The 25,750-nt window shown below is 40.2% G+C and overlaps 1 protein-coding gene across 1 annotated transcript in view; it reads left to right on the forward strand.

Moving 5' to 3' along the window:
- Positions 1-25,750, forward strand: part of LOC113991089 (phospholipid-transporting ATPase IB) — a 178,825-nt gene that overhangs the window by 21,559 nt on the left and 131,516 nt on the right. The window contains exons 2-3 of the mRNA XM_027727165.2: positions 12,966-13,110; positions 25,620-25,719. Of these exons, the coding sequence (XP_027582966.2) occupies positions 12,966-13,110; positions 25,620-25,719 (245 nt within the window). The remainder of the gene's footprint in view (positions 1-12,965; positions 13,111-25,619; positions 25,720-25,750) is intronic.

The following is a 25,750-nucleotide window of genomic DNA, read 5'->3' on the forward strand; positions in this document are numbered from 1 at the left end:
AAGCTTTTTAACATCTTAGAGTGAAATAGAAGTTAAACTAATATTGGGTGGGATGATGAGGTGTAATGAGTGGAGAACTTGTCAGTTTATCCCAACAAAAATCCCATGAATTTTCGTGATACCAAATCCATTTTGAAATTATTCAAATGTGGGCTTTCTAACTTAATATTTAAACAAAATGTCCTATTTCTGCTGTAAGGTACTAAGAATCCAAATAGTTATATAACAAATATAATATAACTGTAAAGAAGTACATTCCAGATTTGAGAAATCATTAGCTGCTACAAGACTTGAGTAATTGCTAATTAGTGTGGTTTGTGGCCGGTACTCATGGAGTCACTAGGGTAGGAACAAATGCACTTAAGCCAGTTGTGGTGTTTGGTTTCTGGCTTTTAGTCCTTCTTATTGGCTTGCCAGAAACTTGTCCGACGTATTGACTGGCTTTCCATTCTGAAGTACAAAGAATGAAGAGATATTTGCTTTATTGCAAGTTATTAATTGGGCGAAATTTATTTTTTTAACAACTTGCAGGATTCTGAGCTCTGCTTGTGGCTGTGGGCATTGTGCTGGTTTCCAGTGCTGTGCTGCATTTCTCTTTGCCCGTCCCACTGACTGTGCTTAGGGAAGGTGCCTTGCTGGCCACCACCTGGTAGATACACAGTCAAGTAGTCACTTTGTGTGGAACGAAGGTGCTACAGCTGTTCAGCACATAGTGAAGTGATCATGTATTTGAGGGTGTGGGCAGAGGAGTGGCTGGAAATCTGAACTCTAAGTGTTAAACAGCTTAAACTTCTCTACAGAGTAGTCTTTGAGGAGCACAAATCTCTTACTCCCTGCAGAAGGAAAAGCTCTCTACCATTTTTTAGTAAGGAAGTTAAAGTACAACTGTATGCGGAGGAAAAGCGGATACAATACTATCTACTCATGGATTCTCTGTGTAGGGAATAGATAATGTTCTCAAGCATTGTTCTCAGATGTTTTCCTCATGCATTATGCAACATGCTTCCCTAATGAAAGCAGGATAAGAGCACCTAAAATTTTGAGCTACCTTCCTCTCCTGAGGAAAAAGCACTTACTTGTAGCTAGCAGTGTCTTCCATGGTTTCCTGTCATTATGTTGCTCATAATTATTTGATATCCCTTACGTGATTATCTCTTGCCAGCCTTACTGGTGCCAGTTGTCAGGTCATGTCTGATTTTCTGCTCCATGCAGCTTTGTGTTCATGAAAGAGATGGGCTTGATATACCTCTCATGTGTGGAGTCTGGCTTTGCACAGGCATGAACAGAACTAAACCCCCAAGCTGATGGTGTAATGCTAGTGTGCTGGTAGCTTCAGAAAGACTGAACTGGCCAAGGTGCAGTTGGTACTTAACAGCCAGTGGTGGTTCCTGTCTTCTTTCCTTGCTAATGTGGTCTGGCTTTCTCAGAGAACACAGCTGTCCTAGCATAGCTCTACTCCCTTGCTAAAAATAGCAGATGCACCACTCAAGTAGGCCTATGGCCACAGGGAACTATTCTACAGATCTAATACTTTGCTGGCATGGTTGCTTCTGATACAGTTCAAAAAGCTGAATCCTTACCTCCTCCTATGACTGTCTTCTGAGGTTTTAAGTTTTCTATTCCCTATCCAAAAAGCAAGCAAATAATTTGGAGTGGGGTAGTGGGAAGAAGGGGAGACAGACTGCCGGGGAGGAAGGACCCTGGAAAACAGTTCTTAGTGCTTGATAGTGATATATGTGGCCCACAAATAAGATTACTAGTCATGGTTATCCAAGGTGCATCTGACATAAGTACATGTGACTCTAAAGAGAGACACATACTCATGGGGTTACTACAGGTGAAAAGCAAATGAAAACTATTATTTCCTTTCTTAAAGGAGAGGGTTTTTTATTAGCTGAAGTGATAGCTGAAATAGTTTTTAACCTTTTCATTTGACAGCCAAAATACTTTGCTATTAACCTTGCTCACAGGCAAGGGAAAGTAAATTAAAAATAACCCTTAGAGACCCATTCACTTCTGCAGGTATAATGACCTGTAACCTCACAGATACTGGCTCTGGTAGGAACAGAACTTGAGTTCTACTGTGTCTTTGTATTAGGATTTCACTTGAGAAATTGTGCTTTGAAACCTAGTGGGGAGGGTGTGTGTGTGTCAACAGTTGAGGAACTGGGCAGGTCATTGTTTCAAGTGCTGAAATACAATGCTGAATTTCCCTTTTTCTTTTTTTTTTTTTTGTTGAAACGCATTAAAATGTTTCAGTGAAAGCCACAGCTGTCTCTTTGTTCATGGGTATACGCAGACACCTACTGCACACTTGCCTTCTGTGAATCCAATGCAGAGCAGTTTGAAAGTGCAAACATATATTTCACAGATTACCATGGGGATCACTTTAATCAGCTTTGAGACCTGCTAATGCTGTAGAGATCTTTGAAGGACTACTGCTGTTTTCATCTCCATGCAGCCAGTGCAAGAAGGAACGAACATCATGTCTCTGTGCCATCGCTGGAAGAGATGCTTCTCTCTAGGTAACTGTACAATGGGCAGCTGCTTTTGTTGTGCATTACACTGAACTGGGGGTGGACAGAATTAAGAACAACAGCTTTGGGAACACTTTAGAGCAAAAGGTCACTATGTATTCAGTAAATCTTTCTAATCTAGTGTTGGCTACAAGCCAATGTTACAGGCCTCTGGGCTTTTAGCAGAAGACAACAGATAGCTTTAAATAATAAGCATATAAATGAAAAAACATTTATTTTTCTTGTTTAAATTGGTCTCTTAGAAATCAAGTTCAGCTGTGCTTGCAGCTGATATGCTTAAAGCTGTTGGTAAATTGTTGCAGAGCAGATGCATTACAGAAAGGAAAAAAGCACTTGGGTGTCAGAATGCTAATAGAATTATGATGTGCCAAGGATATTTTTAGCTTCAACCAATATTAATACAGGGAAACAGGCCTCAAAGGTGGGAGGAGAGAAGGCTGTAACTGCTTTCTTCTGAGGATTAGCTGTGACTGTCAGTTGTGCTAAGGAGATTTCTGGTGGCTGTTTTTGAAATATTTCACTAATCACGTAACAGATACATGTACCTGATAGTTATGTTTATGGCCCAAAATGGGATTACTAGTCATGGTTATCCAACTGTATCTGACAAAAGTACTAGAATTTCAGGATCTTCCTTGAGCAGTGGGATTACTGACAGGAGAGATGCTTTTTTTTGTTTGAAGTGTAAGAGTCCAATTTAGCTGTAGCTTCTGCCACCTTATGTTCACTTTTTAAAAACTATTTTAACAATCAAATCTAATGCATTGAAGGAACTGCAATTAATGAGACTGGAAGAAGGGAGTAGAATTACAGTTTTACATTGTTAAATGGTTTCAGTGTTTTAATTTTTTCCCTTTGTATAGAAAGATTTTTTTTTTGAGCTGAAAATTCAAAATAAACTTAAAGACACAGTTGCTTTTATTTCAGAGGCTGAAAGTGTGTGCAGAATGAACACAATGTGTTTTTACATATTTGCCCAATTCATCTGCATTTGCCCTGTTGCCTTGTCCATAAAAATGCTTCTAAGTTATGTTAAATGAGTAGCACTAAATCCAGTACCCTCCGCACTGTTTCAAATGCTGAAGACTTGTTCAGTGTTTTCTAATGTGTGCATGTGTTTTGAACTCAATTAACAGCTGGTAGGCCATGCTAATCCAGGAATTAAAAAAAAAATAATTTGTGAAAAAAGCAGTGAAATGTTGACATGTGACATTACCTACAGGTGAGCAGAAACGTTGTTCTCCAGAGTCTTAAAACCATGTTACCCCAAACATAGCACACAGAAGCAGTGCCTGGTATATTGACTTCTTGCTGAACCAATGCCTCCATTACCTCCTTTAAAGCTGCCTTGGTGCTGCTTCTTGTGGGGCTTGTTCAAGACATATGCTGTTTGTTGGAAAAAAAATTGATGACACATCTTTTAGGATGCTTTGGTGTTGTTATAGTATTTGCTAAGTTGTTGGAAACCTGGAGCATATGGCACTCATAGGTAGCTTTCAGAGTTAAATCTGAGTTTGAGAAGTCTGAACAGCTTTGAGAAAACCTATTGCACGTGAAGTGTTGGGATTTAAACTTGGGGGTTTCAGTGGCAGCTTGGGAGGTTCCTCGAGCTTACTGGAGCTGCAGTACTTCTTGCCTGTTTAAAATTCTGTTGAATTTTGGTGTCGAACAGTAGCTGCTGAAGCTGAGTATTCAACTTTGTGTCAGGCTATTAGATCTAATTCATATGCTGCCTGAAATTTATTTTTTCAGGCCTCAGATGTATCATTGGTTCTTATAAATCAGACATGTGTTGTGGATACCAAAAAAAACCTGCTTGAAGTCCAAGTTATGGTGACAAACTCCTAGCAAATACACAAGTGAGTTTGGAGAACAGAAGGAAAGAGCAGAATAGGAGTGAAGCTTCTAGCAACACCATTTTTGTTCAATGCAATATGGGAACTTAAAACTAACAAGCCACTTGTTTTAACTGGTGTCAATTATTAGTGCCCCTAATGTTTTTGTAAACTTAGTCTGGAAGCTGGGGCACAGGAAGAAGGAATTATCTTTTTCACTTACTAGTGATACAGGTTCAACCTCGGAATTTAGCTGACAGCTGTGGCTATGAAGCTTGAGGCAGAATAAGAATAGATCATGTGCAGTGTTATTAGGTCAGCATTATCAGCACAAGCTGCTTGTTTTTGACATTAAGTGAGAAGGTACAAAATTACTTGGGAGATGGAGAAGAGCTATTTTAGGCCAAGTGCTGTTCCTCTTGTGGTCTCACCAAGGCTGCATGTGAGGATTATTAGAGGGAATAGAAACATCAGACCTTTATTTTGTCATTCCAAGATGCAAAAGAAATGGATGAAGGAGACCTTAACACATACCACAGGCAGCCCTAGGCACCTTTGCTTTCCCCTACCTGAGTATTCTGCCAACTCATTTTTGCTTTGAACAGTGTGACTGTCTGCTGTTCATACAGAGGGAAGTGAATTTTATTGGATGGACCTGCTTCTTATCCCTTGCCTCACTAAGAGTTCTGTCCTGTCTCTTGAAATACGCAATATTTTGCATGACAGTGCCTCTGAATCTTCTCTATATACAGTTTCTGTGAAACTGTAAACCCCTGAGGCTGCTGGTGTTTAGTTCTCTGAAGTGTCTCTAGCATTCTGCTAGAAATCTGTTTTGTTTGTGACAACATTTAGCTGCTTCATTCAAATGAACTTGGGCGTATGGATCAACATCCAGGCTCCAGCTGTCTCTGGCATGCAATTCCATTTTCAATTGGAGGCTGCTCCTCAAAACAAGCAGTGTTTTGTGCCTTGAATGTCTTAGAGTTAAGAACTTTCTAGTTAGTAATTTAAGATTATTCAGAAAGACCATTTTCAGTGTTGTCAAACTTAGTTTAAATCTGAGATAAACAGAGCATGCACAAAGCATGTACTATTCCTTTTAGGCTTAACATTAACATTAACAGGGCCAAGCAAATGTTCTCCTGATTTCTTTAGTCTCAACAGTTGCTTTTGTATCAGCTAAGGCTACAAGAAGTTTGTCATAAGTGTGTGCAGTTCTAGTTAAGCGAGAGCTACTGATGCTGTGGGTCAGTTAACACAATTGATCAATCAGCTATGACCTACTGATCCACCTATACTGTATCTCTGTATCTATTATAACACTGCAGTTCTTCTGTAGTTACATGATACCAGTGAATTGGTCTTCCTTGGACTGACGACTACATCCAAGCTTTTCTTTTAGCTTAGCTGAGTTCTGTTTTTATAGCAGCAGTCTTTGCAGTGATCCCTGAGGTGCACTGTTAGGTGTTTGCACTGTAGGATATTTAACACTTGTATGTTCCTGAAGGCTGGATTAATGCTTCTCTTAAGGACTGACACTTGTAAACTGCAATGTAGCAATCCAGGCTTCAAAGTAAGCAAGCCCAAATTAGAAGCCACTCACCTGTCTTGTGTTGTTGACTGACTAAATGAAATTATCCCCCAAACTGGTCTCAGAGTAGGCTGACAAGTGATCTCTTTCTAACGTGATAGCTTCTTTTCCAGAGAGAAGCTTGATAGAAGCTCTTTCTATGTGGCAGCTTCTCTTAGGAGTTACTTACTCTTGCAGGTAACTACTCTTGAGTTTCTTAAAACTTGTGAAATCCATGAGCATTATCACATTTGATAACTTTTCTGCCCATCAATACCCTTCTTAGTCTTGTTAATTTTGATAATATACACACATTGCATAGCTATAAAGAGAAAAAGAGCTAAGTTATAGACCTGTGTCTGTTTAATTTTCTCTGCAATTTCTGTGTTAACTTGATGGATGACAACTTCCTCCTTGCGTCCTGGAATCCAGAAAATAAGGTTTGTTTGTCCGGTTGTCTCCTCTTGTGCTTCTGAAGATTCATTTACTCTAATATCCTTTTGGGGCTACTGTCTTCAACTGAGACATCTTCATCTGACTCTTGCTTTGTTTATTGGTCTATATCTTGCACAGAAAATAATTCTGTGAAAATAAACTTACAAAACTGATTTCCTTCTGTGCATTTATAAAAGATCTGCTATAAAGGTATGGATGACTTTCCGTGTTCTGATTTGAACAGGGAAGTTATCTGAGAGCTTTAAGATTCCCTGTCCCAAGTTTGATTTGTAGTAGGACTGTCCATAGCAATCTTGAGTTGCTTTAGCTGAACACAAGTTTTTTTTACTTTAGCTTTAGCTGTTGACAGACACAAATTGAGGTTAACTTTTAAGAATAAATTCTAGTGTGAAGAACTCCAACCTGATATTGTTTTGCTCAGTATCCTCATAGTTTTTCTGGAATATGCAACTGCTTAAAAAAACCCAAACAAAACCAAACCCCTGAAAACCCAAACCAGCAACTACAGGTATTTGGAGAATGAACCCATGAGTTACAGAGTCAGAACTGAGTTCACTTCCACCTTTTCTGTTTTATATTGTCTCTAGTCTGTAAGAAAAACAGTACCTTCCCTGGGACTGTATATAATACTGCTTATGTGTCTTCCTGCAGAGGGGCTTGGTCTGGCTGAGTAGTCACTTAGATATCTGCAATAGCATTTCACATACTAACTGTACTGATTTGTTGTCCACTTTATTAATGTTGCATGGTGGCAAGTATTTCAGCTTCTTAGTGTACGAGCCCCATTGTAGGGTTCCTACTGCCTGGAATGACAGATATGAAGGGATAGCTTTTGCATCCAGCATCACAAACGTTTCCTGATGATACTCTGAAGGTTGGGTACATGTGTTCTCATATATTGTGTATGTTATAGCTAACAACTGCCTTCTGTCACTAGAATTTGCCATGGCCTCCTTGTTATCCTAGACTGAAGCCCTGAATGTTAGTATTCAAGTCTAAAAGACTTTAACTACTTATGCTTAGCACTCACGTTAGCAGAACTGACACCATTATGTTTTTAGGTAACTCTTTACCATCTAAGCTGATTAGACACTACTAGATCAGAAACTCAGTATTAGTGAAGTCACAGCTGAAAATATAAAGTACTTTGCTCCTTTTTCCCAGTCAACTTTTCCATTACTGTGAAAATCTTACACTTGTTACTATCATGTATAAAAGATTGTTTTTAGTAAACAGAGGTTCTGGTTAGCCTCCAACCACAAGGAACTGTCTTGGGAAAGCTGAGGAAAGTTTTATAACTGCCTATTAAAACTGACAAGATTGTTCATATTTTCATGATCAAAGTTAATTGGATACCAAACTTCTTAACTGTACCTGCTGAAAGCTTTAAGTTCCTGAAAGATATGTTTTAATAACATCCATGGTGTTTTTTACAGAGAAATGAGAGATGTCTTGCAACTGTGGTATTAACTTCCAGGCTGTTGCTATTATGAACCCTGGTTATTTGCATGTAGGTGATCTAAAGACATCTTACTTTGCAGGACTTATCTGTGATGGAGGAAGCATGTTTAAAAGTACTTTTGATAATAGAAGAGCTAGAAAATAAAAGCTCCACTGTGAATTCTTCCACAACTTCCTTTCTTCAGACATGAGTATTGTCAGAATGTTTGCCTACAATTTTACACTATGGAACACTGTAGAAGTTTTCTAAATTCTTAAAAATTAAAGCCATAGCATTGTCAGGTTTTTTCACATGAACTGGTTGTAACATAAGGTTTAGATATTCCAGTCCTAGTGGGAACAAAGCTTTCCCAGAGGACCTGGTGGCCACGTTCATGCCCTGCATCTTCTGTTGAGAGCATGCTTTGCTCTATCTCTTTGAACTTCTACCTTATGCACTTTTAGATTAACGTTCAAGTGCATTTCTGTTGAACAGTGAAGGCAGATAATGAAATAGTGTAAGAAAGAATGGTTTCAGCTCACTCAGCCAAGCTTCAAAGTCACTGTTCAATATATCAACTTGTTGACAATTCTCAACTGCAGAACTCCTCATTTGGTGTCCTCTTCAATATTCAGTTTGTGACAGGAATCCTGTGAAAAAAATGTTATCTCAAGAAAGTAATGGTGTTACCAAAGCTAGGTGGCTTGTTAAGAACTAACTTTGTATTTCAGTGCAGAGAAAACTTGTCTGCCACTTCCCTAAATATGGCTCTTACCTTCTCAGGTGTTCACCTTGCTAACTCCTTCTTTGAGGCTTAACCTATAACAAAAATGCCATGTGTTCAGTAAATGACAGTTTGGAGGCTTGTGGTGAGGCTCTCTCGCTCTGAGGAAAGCAGTCTTTCTTATGTCTCTTTATTCAAAACTTACTACAGTTGGAGGCATACAGAGGACTCTCTACTTAGACTTGTGATTGTATAAGCTTAGAATTGCAGAGTTCTCACAGTGAGAAAGGACTGCTGGAGACTGAGACCAACTCTGCTCTAGTGGGGCAGCTTCTTTAGCTCAGTGTCCTTTCTTGTACTAGATCCTACTCCTGGAAAGAGTGTGCAGAATCAGTATGATGATTCCTGGCTATAAACACTCTTAATGTTGCTTTAGGTTCTAAATGACACGAAGAAGCCTGTTTGGTGAACTTCTCATGTACAAACTGCTGTCTCTCAGTGGTTCTGCTGTCGTGGTGAGGGGCTTAATTGCTCAATTATCGCTCTTTCTTAGAAATGGAACCTGTGTTAGAGCAATTAAGCACATCACCAAGCTAGAAGTAGTAACTAGCTGGCTAATCTTCTTAAGAGAAAAGTGATAATTTCAGCATGAGTTCTCTTGTGACTTCTGACAGTTGGCAAGCATCCCAAGGAACTCATCTTTAAAAACACTACAGAATTCACAACACTTTATTTATTAACCGTACAGAAGCTATGATTATTACTGAGCAGACACTGAGGAGACAGATACACATGGAAACTGTCATCTTTGCAGGCCTGGTAAGAGTATTAAGCCATAATTCATTGCTTTTCAAGTGATAATAAATGCCATGTGAATTTGTCAGGGCATCAAGTCTGATTTCTCTTATGATGAGAGAAAGCTATAAAATCTCCTTATTTTTGTCAAGCTTTAATCCTATCTTTTTTTAGAAAATAAATTTGTTAAATAGTGTGAACTAAGAGCCTTGAAGAAATGAATGGGCTTTATAAAAGGGAGTTTATAACTCAGGCCTCACTCATTGAACTTTTAAAGCGCAGTGTGACACAGTATTACCTGCACTAAGTGTCTTATGCCTCAGAATTGAAGCAAGGTACGTTGGACGATGCTGAAACTCTGCAAGGATCTAAGCAGTTGAGTTACCATCCCTGAAGATGTTTAAAAAACATGTAAAAGTGGTGCTTCAGGACATGGTTTAGTGGTGGACTTGTCAGTGCTGGGTTTATGGTTGGACTTGATGATCCTAAAGGTCTTTTCCAACCTAAACAATTCTATGATACAGACTTAAAATCGATGTAGTTAAACATCCAAAATTTGATGTAGCTAAGCATGTGAAATGAAGAGGCTGTAAGGGACAACGGTCTACTATTAATATTACTACTAATTAAAGCATGAATAGTTTTATACAAGATAAATTGCATAGCAGAGTTGCAAATCCATGGGTAAATAACAGAAAATATGCAGGTCTTGTGGGAGAGACACCTTTCCAGAGTGGAAAGTTGGTGTGCCCTAAAATGAAGTCAGTGAGTCTAATTCCTGTGGATTAGGGAAGTAAACACTACTATGAATAAAAACTGCTGAGACTTCAGTTTTAAGTTCTACCACTGTAGAAGGTGGTCAAGTCTGCTTTATTTATCCATAGCTTTTCTGAAACAAGGAACAGAGGTGAAGTTGCTTTTGCATGGCTGAAGTGATTGTCTACACGTGGTCAGGTGTCCTTGAAGGGGATGCTTTCTGAAGGTGGTGTAACCCCTGGGACTGCTGCCCACCAGAACCCCCCAGAAGCTCAGAGCTCCTTAACTTTTGTAAGTGCAGGGAAAGGAAAGCATCTACAGCCACTAGTAAAGGTCGCTGTCTGAGGCTTTTTAGTGTGATCTGCTTAGTAACAGGGGAGGGAGGTGAAAGGCATTCCTGATGGGCAGGATTACTGGATAATCTTCCAAAATGAGCGTTATTCCACTTAGAGTTGAAGCAGCTGACTTGAGCCACTTTGAGAAACAAAAACCTTTTTGCAGCTGTTTCTACACACTCACAAGTCTGCTTTGAAAATATTTCAGTGCATTCAAAGAGTAAGGCAAATTTTCCTTGCAGTACCTGTCTTGGAGAAAGTAGCCAAGAGCATAGTGTGTTAAATAAACCTAAATAACTCTGAACTTTATCAGCTGTATTGACTCAGTTAATCCTTAAAGTTGTGGGACAGCTTCATAATACTTTGTGGAGAGGAGAACTAGTCATCAGGATAACTTCAAGCATCAGAGGGATATATGAAAAACAAAACAAATAAGGTCTTTGGAAAAAACCAGCAATTTTTACAGCATGTTTTTCTAGAATAATTGTGCTTCTGTTTTGGAGCCTGACTAGGAAAACAGATGAAAGCTTCCTTGCACTTAATGCTCTTAAGAGTGTTGTTTGATCTCCTTTGCAGTTACGCAACATGGAATCAATGGGAAAGGACAACAAGTATCCAGTAGTGCTCTTAGTTCTGGTTTTTTTGAAGGGGAGAATACTCAGCAAGGTTGAGCTGTTGTGGCAAGCTTCTTTAGGCTGAATAACCTAATATAGTATCATAATGGCATTGCCTTGCATAGTGTATAGTCCTCATATTTCACTTTCTGAATTTATGTCCTTTTTCACAATATAAAAATGATCCGGTTGGCATATTTTTGCTCTCTGAATTAGTTTCAACTGAAATGAGTTATCAATTAATTAGCCTCATACTTACAAGTCAGCTTAATGTCTCCAAAGTATGAATTCACAGTGTGCAACGCTTGCCTTTGGCAAGTTGAAAGCACATCAGTGTGTTAATTACATTACCTTTATTGGCCGGCTACTAGCACCACAAAGTTTGCGTGCTTGACTGTATCCTACTATGAATGGGTAACGTTGCCCTCCAGTGGCTGACAGCTAGAGGAGATATAGAGCATGTTTGCACTAGCAATAAAGAATCAATCACTGAGAAAGTCTGGGATGAGTAAGGTGTTAGCTTAGAACTATATTGTGTTTAAATGGAACAAGTTTTCACACAGTACTAGTACTTAAGTGCTCAATATATTAAGGCTGTGTAGGATGGAAGGTTTTCTCTCAAGCTTTAGTTAAGGAGGACGTAATTTCAGGGAGCTCTCCTATTCATTGCAAGAGTCCTTTTTAGCCACTATCTGATCAGATCAGCTTCTTTTGCAGTATGATTTTGAATTTATACAAAAATCAGAAATAGATTTGGCTTTACAGCAGTTGCTTCTAAATGTTAACCTTTGAATGAACTTTTCAAATAACCCTAACATAACACCTTTAATAGATTATTACAAAACAAGTAGTCTTACTCTTCTCTAGAGCCACCTCTGCTAACTTGTAAATCTATGGCTTATTGAATAAACTGATATTCTTATCTAATATATTTACAGCTCAAGTAAGTCAAACTATCTCCGTGGCTTAGAATGGAAGGGGAAAGCAATAAACCTGTCTCCACAACGTTGCTAATGTTTTGAGGCTTGACAGAGGAAATAGCTGGCTCCTTTCCCTCATGTTTTTCCATTCCTTTAATGCAAAGCTAAACAATGCTTATAGAACTCAATTCACTCCAGAGCAGCTGGAGATGAAAATAAGCTGAAGAAGCCTCAAGTCGAAGCTTTGAAACTGTAAGTGTAAAGCAAGACAGTCTTTTTCTCATTTCAGTCTAAAACTGAGTCTTGTCTTTGAGTACGGACTCCCAAGCCAGCCCCGGCCGTGGCCACCCCGTACGGTGCGGGCGGAAGGCCGCTCGGTTCCGCCGCGGGGGCCTGGGCGAGGTCCGGCGGGGATGATGCGCCGCTCCCTGAGCGCGGTTCCGGGCTCGGCCGCCCGGGATGCGCTGCCCGCGGGCAGGCAGCGCCAAGGAGCGGAACGGACCGGGAGCCCCGCGGCGGTGCGGTGGGTGCTGGCTGCCCCGTCCCCCCCCGCTTCCCCTTCGCCGGAGCCTACAAGGCTGGAAGGCGGGGGATACCGGCCGCGGGAGGGCCACCGGCCGACTCCCGGCGGGAGCGGGGCTGGCGCTGGCCCAGGCGGGCGCGGGGGCGGTGCTGCCGGGGCGGGGCGCGGCCCATCCCCGCGGGGCGGGGGGCGCGGGCCCCGGGCTGTCCCCGCCGGCAGCTCCCTGCGACGGCCACGCTGCCCCCTCCCTGCCCGGCCATTATTTACCAGCAGCCGCCGTGGTAAACACCGGGCAGGGCGCGCTCGCCGCCGCTCACCGCCGCTCACCGCCCACCCGCGGCCCTTCCCCGCGGCGCCGTGCGGCCCCGCCGGCCGCGGCCCCCGCCTCGAGAGCTGCCGGCCCGGCCCCGGTAGGTGCGGCTCCTCGCTGACCGCCTCCTCTCCGCGCTCTCCCTGCAGGACCGGTCTGTTCAACATCGGGCTATAAGAAGGCGGATGATGAGATGTCCGGAGCCACGTCCGCGGCGGATCTGGACGAGGCACCAGCCCGCACCATTTACTTGAACCAGCCCCAGCAGAGCAAGTTCCGCGACAACTGGGTCAGGTACGGAGCGGTCCCCGCTTCTCCCTTTCCGGGCGGCAACCCGCACACCCCGCAGCCGTGGGCAGGGAGGGCTCTGGTCCCTCTCCTTCTCCTCCCGACCCTGCCCACACCAGGTTTCAGCACAGTAAAATGTGTCTCTGCCGAAGCAGGCGGGTTTGTTTGGTACAGGGGGCACCAGGGTCTTGCCACCGCACAAGGGAATCCGGCGGCAGCAAGGGAGTGAGGTGCTGGAGTTAACGGTAGTGAGAGTAGGGAGCTGATGGAGCTGCATGGGTAAGATGCATGAAAAGATCTGCACTTAAGGAAAGCCACTGAATTTCGGAATAACAGGACCTGCTCAAGTATTCCTGTATGCAAGGGCTAACCCATGGAAATTTAGTGGGAATTTTGGATAGAATCCACTGTGTAAACTCCATAAAGTGTTCTCTTAAAAAGTTGCATTCAGTTGAAAGAACAAGTAGACTAAGCATAAAAAAAATTGTATAGAATAGCAAGGAAGAAAAGAAACATATGTCTAACAGGATGAGGATGTAGTTTCTGTGGTCAGTCTGGCATCCCCATGCATGAAAGGCTGTAGTCCACTTGTGTTCTTTAATTGAAGACCAGAGGTAATTTTCTTTGGTGTTTGGAGTCTTTCATTGTAGGTGTGTGTGTTTAAGACTTCTAGTGGTATGGTTAATGCCATGTTACTGCAGTTTGGAAACACAAATAACATGCACTGAAACACGGAGTATGAAGATGTGTAAAATCAGCAAGTTGTGGTGGCTGTGCTCGCCACACTTGCCTGGGGTTAGCTGGATTAGCTAGATGAACAGATGGCTCCCGCCATGAATAAGGAGGAGTGTTATTTATCATCTGTTTGTTAGTGCAGATGTTTGGGTTATTGTTCATAGGACAGTTTACACAATGAGTGCCTTTTTGAAAAGAGAAATTTTATATCCTGCTGAAGTGATGATTTCCATTAACTGTTCTATTGTGTGCATTATCAAGGATAATTCTAAGAATATTCTCTGGATGCTTGTGTTCTGGCCAGCACAGCAACTTATTTATACTTAGTTTTCTCATCAACTTTGACTTGCTGTATAGTCTTCTGGGAAAGCCTATGGTTTAGGAGCAGTTAAAATGACAGATTTTCTTAGTGTCTTCCTTATCCTACATAGGTAGCAATACTGGATGTCGAACGTTTTCTTTCACTGCTTTATTTTCACTTCATTAATTCAGAAATTACTTTGACCATTTCTTGCGGATAGACTATTTGTGCTTTTCCTGACTTAGAGAGGGGAAAAGCAGGGAATAGAGGGTTGACAGAATCTGTAGTTTAGGTTTTCCTGAAGGGATTCTGTTCTGATCTGGCTAAATCTTATGGAAAAGTAGCATGTGACTGTGCTACCAAGAACTTCTTCCTGACAGTGCTATTACCAAAGATCAGTTGTGCCTTACTTGCTGTCTGGAAGCCATCCCCAAATAGCTGCGCAAGCTTCTCAATACCTTTTTGCATCTTTGCTTCATGAGAGGCATTCTGAGTCATGAGGACTATTTGTGTGTGAGGGATAGGACAAAATACAGGTACTGTAGTGGCAAAGTAGACATGTCTTCATTACCTGATTAGGAATCTTAGCTCCTTAGAGTCACTTGGAAATCAAGTTAATTTTATAATAATTTGCTGCTGCTTAGTAAGAAAGCTTTGATCTGACTTCTGAAAGGGTGACAGGCATTGCCTGTGCTCCTTCCATCCTCTGGGTTAGCTTTCTTCCCTCAGCCCAGTGGGACTGAAGGCAAAGGTGACTTGAGCTGGTAATATCTGAGTAAGGGGGCCTTGTGTGGAGTATGAATGGTTGTTTATTTACTCACCTAAGTATATTGGAGTTACTCTTGAGGAGCTGCAGTTCTGTATTGCCTTCAGACTTTCTTACTGTGTTCAGCTTCAGAAACTCATTCAGCACTGGATTTTTCTGGACTGTTGGATTTGCAGATGTATTGTCTCCATAGGAAGCATTAGTGTACCACAGAGCAAGGTGCTGTGTAAGCAGGTAAACACCTCTGTGTGAAGGCTTGTGGTAAATTAAACTGAAGAAGAGGATAAAACAGCTTGTTTTAAATCATGTGAGTTGTGACTGTCATATTTTTGGTAGTCATCTTGTATTCTCTGAATAACAATGGGAATTTGTGAGCTTTCATAGAAAGTTTTCAAAATTAAGGATAGTGTGAAATAGCTTGCTCAAAACAAAGAAAAATACAACAAGCAATGGAGGTGCAGACTGTGAAGTAAGGTAGGTTAGTGATATGGCTTTTTGTGTAAGATGTTTAGAACATCTTGAGCTTCTGAACTTTTGGGTAGAGACGCACTGTTAAAAGTGAATTCCAGTGTTTGTGGGAGTAAAAAGACAAAGTGATAAATACCAATATTTTTTAATTTTGGACAAGAAATATGGATAATTCCCTAATACCACTTCTAAATAGTATATGGTGATATTGCAGAAGTTAAGTGGATGGCAAGTTGGCATTAACACTTCCAGAAGTCTTGAAGTGTGAGGATGTAGAAGGAAGAAGCCTTTTCTCTTACCCAGGTTTTCTGGCATAAATGAGATTATGAGGACTTGTAGAGAAATGACTAATTCTTTTTGTGTTCTTGGAACTTTGTCATGATCTACTTCAAAACATAGTGCTGTGTGTTGTAGGCTGGATTTAGCTTGGCCACTGACATGCACATGTATATGGCTGTCAATGTTCTTTATTATACTGCAGCAGCACTTCTCCCTTCTGTAGGAACACCTTTTCTGCCTGCATCAGAAGCTTTCAACCCTGCTGTGTTCAGTTTGGAAAAACTCTGTATATGTGTTACTCTTTAGACCTTTTAATAAAAAGTAACTTATGTTCTCTTTTCAGCTGAAGCATTTTAGAAGCTTTGAAATATGTAAAAAAATGAACAAATGTCATGGCTTTGTCCAGTGCAGCTGTGCTTGTGGTATTAAGTATGTTTTTATGAAAACTAACTAGTACTTATTTTAACATGTTCAATTCACATAACTTACTTTTGTCTGTTTAATCAGAGCATTTCTGTACTTTAAGTTCAGTGAGAAATGAAACATTTATGTTGGGAAAATTCCCAGACATTCTGTACACAGGTCTATGCCACTTACTGTGACACTTGTGTTCTGGAGCAATCTCTATGCTTACCGAAGCCCTACGTCCTGGGAAGTGGCTGGACGTCGCCTGCTGATGGAAAGTAGGGAGTAAGATTTTTGTTGTTCTTTGTTTCTTGCAATGACCTTTGCTTTTGCTTTATTAAACTGCCTTTATCTTGGCACATGAGTTTTTTCCATCTTATTTTCTCCACTTGGCCTGCTGAGGAGAGGAGTGATAGAATAAATCAGGGAGCACCAAGTGTCAAGCCAAGGTCAACCCACCACAAGTTCAGAAACAAGCTTCCCTATTGCCTTGTAAAACCAGAGGAGTACAGGTGGGGTGTGATGACAGGGGCTTGAATGCTGTGTCAATACTTCTGAAATCCCCGAAGAAATGGCATGAATACTTTTCCAAATGTATATTTGGTGAAGATTGGATATTTTACTTAAAGTGAGAATGTTCTATAAATTTTGCTTTCATGTAAATACAGTTCCTGGATGTTGTGTAGTAGTACAAGAATCTACTCTGACATCAGTGGCTTGTGCTGAATGTATAACAGTACTGAAACTTTCTTCTAGTGCATACAGTAAAAATCTGGTTAAGTGATTTGATCCCCTCACTTGTTGCGTATGTTAATACTGATGCAAAAGAAGTTGGACTTCTGGTTTATTGATCCAGGAAGAACAAGTGTGCTGAGATAACTTTAAGAACACTGGAAATTGTCTCTGAATTTTCTAAGTACATTGGAGTTGCTCTTGTAAATGTTGCTCTAGGTGATATTCTTCTGCTCCAGGCCTGGTAGTGCATCCTGGTGCAAATCCGATTTGCATCTGAATCAGGACTCCAGCCTCAGTTTGTGACATGAGTGAGAGGTTGAGGCAGGGCAGCAGTCAGGAAGGGCAAAATTTGACTTGTTTTTAGTGGATCTTGAATCTAAAAGTCTTATTTGAAAGCTTCTTATCTAAGCAGAATTTGGTGGCTTGATCTGTTAGGGAGGTCCCAAAAGTTGCATTCTGATATCCTGAAAATTCTCGGTTCAGAAATTTTCTTCCATACAGGCAAAAGTTAAATTTTGTTAAAACAGGTAATGATCAAAAAGCCTTTGGTGTTTACTTTTAAATTTTATGGGATCTTAAGACTCAAGTAAACAGGTGAGAAAAAATTTCTTGTCTCATAAGGCAGAAGCACTTCCACTGGGGAATTTAGCACTGAAGACTGTAGCAAGACTTCTAGTAGCATCACAAGTCCTGTATAAAACAGTCTTCTGTGTAATCCCAGACTGTCCCATCCATGTCTGCAGGAAGCTTGCTTGTGACAAAACTGTAGACACAATCTATATTCTTCCTTTATTCCATGTGTTGCATTAAATGAAGAAAAGTGCATTGCTTTATTGACTTCTGAATAGGTACTGTAGAAGCCACTTGTGATTCAGAAGCATTAATGCTTTTTGAATATGTGGGGAGGTTCTCACTGTGCTTAATGAGTCCCTGCTGCTGAAATACGAGTCGCTGGTATCACTAGGCAATTAGTATTGACCCTTGTAACCTGAATAGCGTTCACTATGATCTGTGTTTGAAAATGTGGATGCTAATCCACATTTGTCTGCACTACCTGAATTTATTACATTTGTCTGCACTACCTGAATTTATTTGCACTTAGTGTGCACTTAGTATTTGCACAGTGTGTTCATCTTGCACTAAAATGTACCTGTGCTCTTTAGGTAAAACTGCCCCTACTTCTATTTATTCTTGGTAGAGTTCAGGCCCCGGCCGTTTGTGTTCCTGTGTTTGTATTACATTTGGAAATCTCTTCTGTTGTCATGTGAACAGACTGCTTACCTGACTGCAGAACAGCATTTTGAAATTGTTCAAAGAAGGGATGTATTATTGTATTCTGAATGGTACAAGTCTAGTCCTGTGTTAAAATAATCCTCTAACTCTTTTCAATTCTAGGTAGATACTGTTCTTAACTGAAAAAAAAAAACAAACCAGTGTTACATACTCTTGTAAATAAGCAAAAACTTGTTTCTTGCAGTGCAGCTGTTGCTGATACTGCAGTCTGTCACAATGAAAAAGTCTGGACTACAGCTATAGAATGATTCTTTTAGCCATTAAAACTCACTAAAAGTAATTGGTATTGTATGCCTGTTGTGTTTCTGAATTGTATTGATATATTTGAAGTTGCTGCATTTTTGGTCTTAGTGGGCTACTCCTATGGCCTGAACCCCTTGACAGTTAAATTGTTGAATTTTGCATAGATGAAATGTCTGGATGAAAAAAACCTCAGATGTGGGAGTTCTAGTGCTCTTCCACCTGCTGCATGCTGAGCTCTCTGGTCTCTTGAAATTGTTTTGGATTTTTTTGGCATGATAAAGTTCATAAATCAGCAGTAGCAACACAGCAGGGGATTTAAACTGGGTACCCTTCTTCCTCTTCTTAGATAAAGTCACCATTTAAGTGACTTTCAGACTCTGGAGCCAAAACTTAAATGGAGTCTGACTTAATACAAACAAAACTGTTTTCACACGTATTTGTTGACTAAATACTGGCCCGTATTCAGTAGTGAGTTTTTTTTCTCCTGTGACTCTGCTTTTTTTATGTATTCCTCCACTGTTGGTGATCTCCGTCCAGAGAAATAGGTGAACAAGAAGAAACTAAATGTTTTTGGTGATTGTCTGTGAGGTTTGAATAAGGGTGGAGTCAAAGCAGGTGTGTTTCAGGACTTAGAGGTGGCAAGTATAATAAATCACAGTTAGTCGAGTCTGTGCTATGGACTTCACTGACTACTAGTGGTCTGCAGAGAAAGGTAGGAAAGCAAGACATTCTCTTAAGTGGATCTAAATAGAGCTTAAGGACTGTAATAACTGCATTCCACTTAGCTTCTCTGGATTGTAAAGATAATCACATTTCTCTCAGGACTAAATATTAATCTCTTCTACCAGCCCTCTGCTTGTCACTAAAATAAAAGCTGCTTAAGTTGTGGTGTTAAAAAATGGCTTTAAAACCTGAAGTTAGCACTGGCTTTTAGTCAGTCAGCTTATGTGACTTGTTTGATATTTTTTTTCAGTCATCTTCACACGTTGATGCTGTGTGTTTTAGTGAAGGCTATCTTCTGTTTGCATAGTAACTAAATGTGATACTGAACTGACTTTATTAGACAGTAGTATTTCGAGGTTAACTGTTCTGGTCAGCTCTATTTTTATTGAGTTCTATTTGCCAGCAGGGCTACTGAAAAGCAAGGGTGTATTTCTGTAGTGATGACCTGACAAGTATGCTGAAATAGTATCATGCCTTCAGAGCTTTTGGTACTGTTTCTAAACAGTCTTCCTTTAATGTATTTGTTACTGAAAAATAGCCAGGAATCTGGTCCCATTCCTGTAGGGATTTCATGACTAGAGAATAAATGGAAAGGCCTTTTCTATTTGCATGCCTTAGGAAAAGTCTCCAGGGTACAGGATTTGGAAGCAAAAGTGCTACTGCTTCTATTAAATGTGACCACGCAGTCATGGTTTCTAGGTTAAACTGAGTGTAAGCAGTTATGGTAGTGCCTGCTCTATATTAAAGCTGCCATGACCATTATTGTAGGAGGCTTTTCTAGTGGAAGTAGTACCTACTTGGGTGACATCAATTACATTGGTTATTGCAGTCACAGTGCTGTGCTTTGCATTGTTAGCTAGAAAGGTGTTGATAACACACCAGTATTTTGGCTACTGCTGAGCAGTATAGGCATAGCCACCAGCACAGTCTCTCAACATTCCTTCCTTCCCCCTGGGAAGGATCCTGGGAGGGGACACAAGTAGGCCAGCTGACCCAAACTAATCAAAGGGATATTCCATACCATATGATGTCAGCTCAGGTATAAAAGATAAGGAAAGGAGGAGGAAGGGAGGGGACATTCATTGCTTGCAGTGTCTGCCTCCCGAGAAGCTGCTATGCGTGCTGAAGCCCTGCTTCCCAGGAAGTGGTCAGACATTGCTGCCGATGAGAATAGAATAAACCTTGTGATTTTCCTCTTTGCTTGTGCACATGCAAACTTTTGCTTTTGCTTTAGTAAACTGCCTTACCTTAACCCATGAGTGTTTTCCATCCTATTCTCTCTCCCCTGTCCGGCTGGGAAGGGGAGTGATAGAGCGGCTTGGTGGGCACCTGGCGTCCAGCCAACATCAACCCATCACAACAATACATGAACTTCTCTATATAAGATGTCTTAGCAATTATGGAGAAACTGTACGGGAGTGCAGGGAAAGATGGAAACAAAACAGGCACTTGGTCTATGGACAGTGGTCATTGCAGAGCTGGATGACAGACACTCTAATGTGTACTCTAAAGAACTCTTGGTTCTTTGTCTTGCTCTGTCAAGCTTTAAGCAATATGTCTTGTAGTATTCAAGTAGTCGCGCTTTTTACTGTGCTAGAGCAAGTTTTGCTCCTTTCACACTCCTCTGTTCTGACCCAAGCTCAGAGTCGGTCTGAAATTGTCTGGAGTACTGAAGCACCGCATACCCTTTTCTTAGCTGATGGAAGTGTACGGGCTATAAACAGAGCAGTGAAACCTCTGCTGGCTGGAATCTTCCTCTGTAGGAACTATAGGCTTGAGGATTCATCTGACAAAACCCTTCAATTGAATTGGGGGCTGCATTGGTTCAGGCAGAAATTGCTGCCTGTTATAAAAACTGACACTGGTTTTTTAGGACCTTATTTCCAGTCAACGAATAATCACTTAATAGGCATATCATAATTGCTTCTTATAAGCCTTCGTGATATTTTCTTTGGGAAATTTGTAAACAGTTGATTTTTATGTCTCTTTAGCAAATTTCTTTATGAAAATATACCACTTTCTGTATGGGCAAGGAGGTAGATGACCTTTCACTGTCAGGCACATGTAAAGGGCTTTGATCATAGCACTTGGATTTAGAGCAACCTCCTCAGTATTCTGCATGGCAACATTGTTTGTTGGTGAGATGTTCCTATGAATGGGCTTTCTCTATACTCAGAGTAGTAACTGAATGTTGTTTTTTCTGTTAATATCACTTGAAATGTGTAAAGCTTGCTGCTGTGCCTCCTGCAGCAATGGTGACTGCCTGGAGGTAGCTTGTGTCACACTGCTTCTGAGACTTGTAGCAGAACCTCAGATGCTGATGTCAGACTTGCTATTAAGTGTCATGTGCCTGGCAGGACCTTAGCATGCCCACAGCATTGCACTGAAGACAGTGTTTGAGCTCTTAATTCAAGCAGATCGTCTTGGATTTTTTGGGTGTTGGGTTGTTTTTTTTTTCTTCCTCCTCTGTTACAGGGGATCTGATCTTTTGTACGTGTTAATGGAAACAAAGCCTGTTTGGTGAGAGAAGAGTTCAAGTCTGTAACATGCACTTTAGTTACCCAACCCCTTTGCTGTGGTTCAGATGTCTGTGCCAGGCTTTCTTAGTAAGTGTTTCTGCAAATTGTATTAAAATCACCAACACCAAGCAGTATTCATTCTTAAGCTCTGGAGAGTATTTCAAGTGTGTGAACTGTGGCATGAGTAGCTATGGGTGAGTACTGCCTAGGAAAAGTTTGCTGTACTTATCACCCCTGGAAATGGGACCACATGTGTCTCAAGGAGGTTCTGTTTTCTTAATCATGGTTATCCTGAAGGTGAAGTTCATCTCAAGAGTTGTCATTCTAAAGGAAGGGTTGGAAGTGCTTTAGATGGCTGACTGTGGAAATGCAGAGCTGTGTTCAGCTGCACATTGCCAGCACACATATGTGTCTCAAGGACATAACTGCTCTGCTTCGATTACTGACAAACTTTTCCTCTTCAGGGATTATTCAGTAAAGTGAAACTTGACTTTATAAAATGTTTTTGAGACACAGGGAAAATAGCAACAGCGGAAGTGATTGTGCAAAAATTGCATATGAAAGAATGGAGGAAGTATGCTGGAAAACTACTACTGAGTTCTCAGTGCACTTTTTGCTGCTTTTCATTTGAGTGTTATTAAAATAACTAAGTAATACTTAAGTAATATGGTAGTAGGTTTAAGTATGTGAATGACACCAACTTTTTCCAAATTATATAGTGATTACTTTGAGAAAAATCTCTGTGCTGGCCTAAAAAGAGTGGGGCCAGCTGTACTCATGTGTATCCAAACTCATTTGTTTAACAGGATTTGGTACTGTTTCTCCCGACTTGCCCAGTGGTATAACTTGAAGCTTGACTTACACAAATTAGGTTGCAGGTATAGAGGAGATGTCTCTTCTAATGTTTGCACACCTGTTTAAATGTTACATTTGTTTGGTTAAGCAAGGTTTGCATAGTTAACAGCTGTTGCTTCGGGAAACACCAGTTTGTTGTTTGGTTTCCTCCATTGCTCCCCTCACCCTCCCTGCCACAACCTGTTCTGTGAACTGCAGACCTACTATTCTTGGATTTGGGTACCAGCCACTTTGAAAACAAGATGGCTCTAATTTGGGCTAGCCTGTGCAGATATTTATCTTTAGTGACCAAAACTCTGGTATGAGTGAGCTGATTGATTTTTTTTTTTTTTTTTTAACTATTCACCTGTAGATTTTAGTTTTCCTGAGCTTTGATTATTCTGAAGTCATCTACAATGCATCTGTCTGTTGGGAGGGAGCACAAAGCTTTTTTATATTATTTTTAAGAATTGTATTTGTCCTTTTAAGTACTGTTCTTCAGAGCCAAATCAATTGAATGCTCCTGCCCAGCTTAGACTATTAGCTTTTGGTAGGAAGTTTTGTTTTTGAATAATATGTACCTGCTTTTTATACATACACATGGTTACTGTATGGTAACAGCGGAATGTACCCATCTGTAATTACAGTGGTATATATTTTCTGTAGTCATCTGTTGTGTTACTTCAGCAACAGAAAACATAGAGTGACTTAGGATGTACAAAACTTTAAAAAGAGCCTTATTGTGTTGGCATTAACACAACTGTTAGAGTAAGAATTGTGTTTGGACCAGCTAACCGTGAAGTTGGTATGTGGTAGAATGTTCTTAATAAATGTTGCAGCTTGGTTGCAGTCAGAAAAATTTTTCCTTTAGTTTAGTCACAGCAATCGGATATCCAGAGGAATACTCTTCTGATATAATATCTGCCAATGCTTGATTTTTTTCATTAGTCCTTCTTGGGCTGTTCACTTTTAGGTCTAAACTGTTAACTTGATTAACCCGTATTTTTAAGTCACAGGGTAATTCTGAGATGTGTTTAATTATGTCCTGTGTTAAAGGAAGGTTATTACACATGAGACAAAAAATACTTACAGTTGGAAGAAATTAACAAGTACTTCAAGGAAGTAATGTCATTTATATAACTGGACTATGTTACATGCTTTAAGCCTGGATGCATGATTTCACTCAGTTGGCTTAGTTAATAGGATCTATGTTGAAGTCCAGCCACCTGAAATTTCTGTAAAATATCACACTGGGTATTTGATTATATGTATAATACATGATTCTGCTGAGTGGTTGTAGCAATACGAAGTCTGTAGGCTGTAGTGATAGAAATGCTGTCATGTTTCCTTTTATAAGACATCCAGTTAAAGTAATATCTGATTTCCATGAATTTGGGGAATGAATTAGGGATTTGTAGGTGCTTGAAGAAAAAACTAAGTGATAGATGTATCTTAACTGGTTTTATTTTTGGTTGATCTTGATTTTTTTTTTCACTTGCCCCACCAATTCTGCTTGTATCTCATTACTGCTTGATTTTGGAAGATGCAGCAGTGTCTCATTAGATGTCTTGGAGTTGGGGATGGGAAAGATAAGAGGAAAAGGAAAATGGTTAAAGAAAATAAGTTGTCTCGGAGAATGTAGTTCTCTAACCTCATACATACAAAGGTAAGAGAACCCCACTGACCTTAGCTGCTTGTGGGTTGTAGTAAGAGTTTTATGCATAGCAATCCATTGTGAAAGGCAGATCCTGTAGCTAAAGCATTTGGTTATACTAGTCCTTCATGATTTCTGAATAGTAATGCTGTGGATGTTGGTTGACCTGGAAGGTTTATTGGTGGTAGAGAAAGGACCAGGCATAATGGAAAGGTGCTCTTGGCATTTCTAGGAAGCTTCAGTAAAACAGCAACTGGGAAACAATTTCTCTTTCTTTCTTGAAGAGAATAACTTAATGATCCTTGTTCCTTGGAAACACAAGACTTCTTTAAAAACCAAAACCAAATACAAACAAAAAACCCCAAAAAAACCCAAATCTGAAACCAAGACAACCAAACAAAATAATACCTCAAAACTCCTGTCACTGATTGTCTGGCCTTTGCAAGGCATATGGAGCTGCAAGTGCTCAGCTGTTAAAACTCCAACTCATGCTGATGCCCAGTAGTTATAGTGGAGGAATGTTCAGTGCTAATTGGATGGGGAAAAGTAGGGTAGAGTTGTACTTTCTACTCTAAAAATATTTTTTTCCTTGTGTAATGGAACACTGTGTGCTACTGGATAGACTTGGTCACTTGCACAGCTCAGACAGGTTCTGCAGTATGGTGAGTTTCCTTGCACTGTCTCGAAAAGGTGTGTAGATAAATGGGTTGTAAGTAATGTGTTCAGAGTGAGGACTTTGCAAGATCAAGAATCTTAATCTCTTTTAGGTTTGTTTTGGTAACTTGACAGCATGGGTGGCTTACTTTAATTTGAAAATGGAATGGTTAAATCATCATCATATCATCTTGGAGACTTTTTTTCTGAAGCTGTATTCATGCCCATTGTGGATTTGATGTGAAGAGTACAAGAAATTACATAGATGACACAGATGATTAAGTCTAGTGTAGTATGTTTTTGTTTTAAGGTAGAAGAAATAGTAGTTATGTTTTAGTGTTACATATATATGTTTGTTACAATATTTATATATGTAAAATATAGGGGAAAAAAGCCAGAAAAAATTAATCTGAAAAACTGAGTATTGTTCTGAAGGATTATTTGTAGCTGAGTGTAGAGTGGTTCTGAACTAGGAAGTGAGGCATTTTAAAAATGGCACTGTAGAGTTTCTCTCATTTTTGACTTTGTCTCCTCCAACACTTAAATTCCATGTTTTGATGAAGGGTAAGTACCTGATCAAGTGCTTGTAACTGAGATGAATGATTGCCTGTTCATGGTGCTGAAGTTTGTATAGATTGTAAATTCTCTGTTAGTTCATCTGATAATAGAGGTACTAATGATGAAAGCGGAACTGTCAGCCTCTTGGGTCTGTGATAGCTCTTTTGTTTGGTACAGCTCTTTATCATAACAGAAACAACTTATTTCCTCCGTGTTCTAAATATGCCTTGACTTTGTTATCTTTGAATTACTTTCTAACGCTGGCTTTTAGAAGACTACTTCCAGCTTTTTAGTCATGATCTGTGATATTCTGATGAAGTACTAAGATGAAAATTTTCTAACCTGCAGCACAGCCAAGTACAGTGTGGTGACATTTCTACCTCGATTCCTGTATGAGCAGATAAGAAAAGCTGCAAATGCATTCTTCCTCTTCATTGCCTTATTGCAGGTATTGTTTTATTGCTTTGTCTTGTTTATAA

Source organism: Pipra filicauda, unplaced genomic scaffold, assembly GCF_003945595.2.
Source record: "Pipra filicauda isolate LSUMZ 115617 unplaced genomic scaffold, ASM394559v2 scaffold50_size3627746_pilon, whole genome shotgun sequence".
Lineage (NCBI taxonomy): Eukaryota > Metazoa > Chordata > Aves > Passeriformes > Pipridae > Pipra > Pipra filicauda.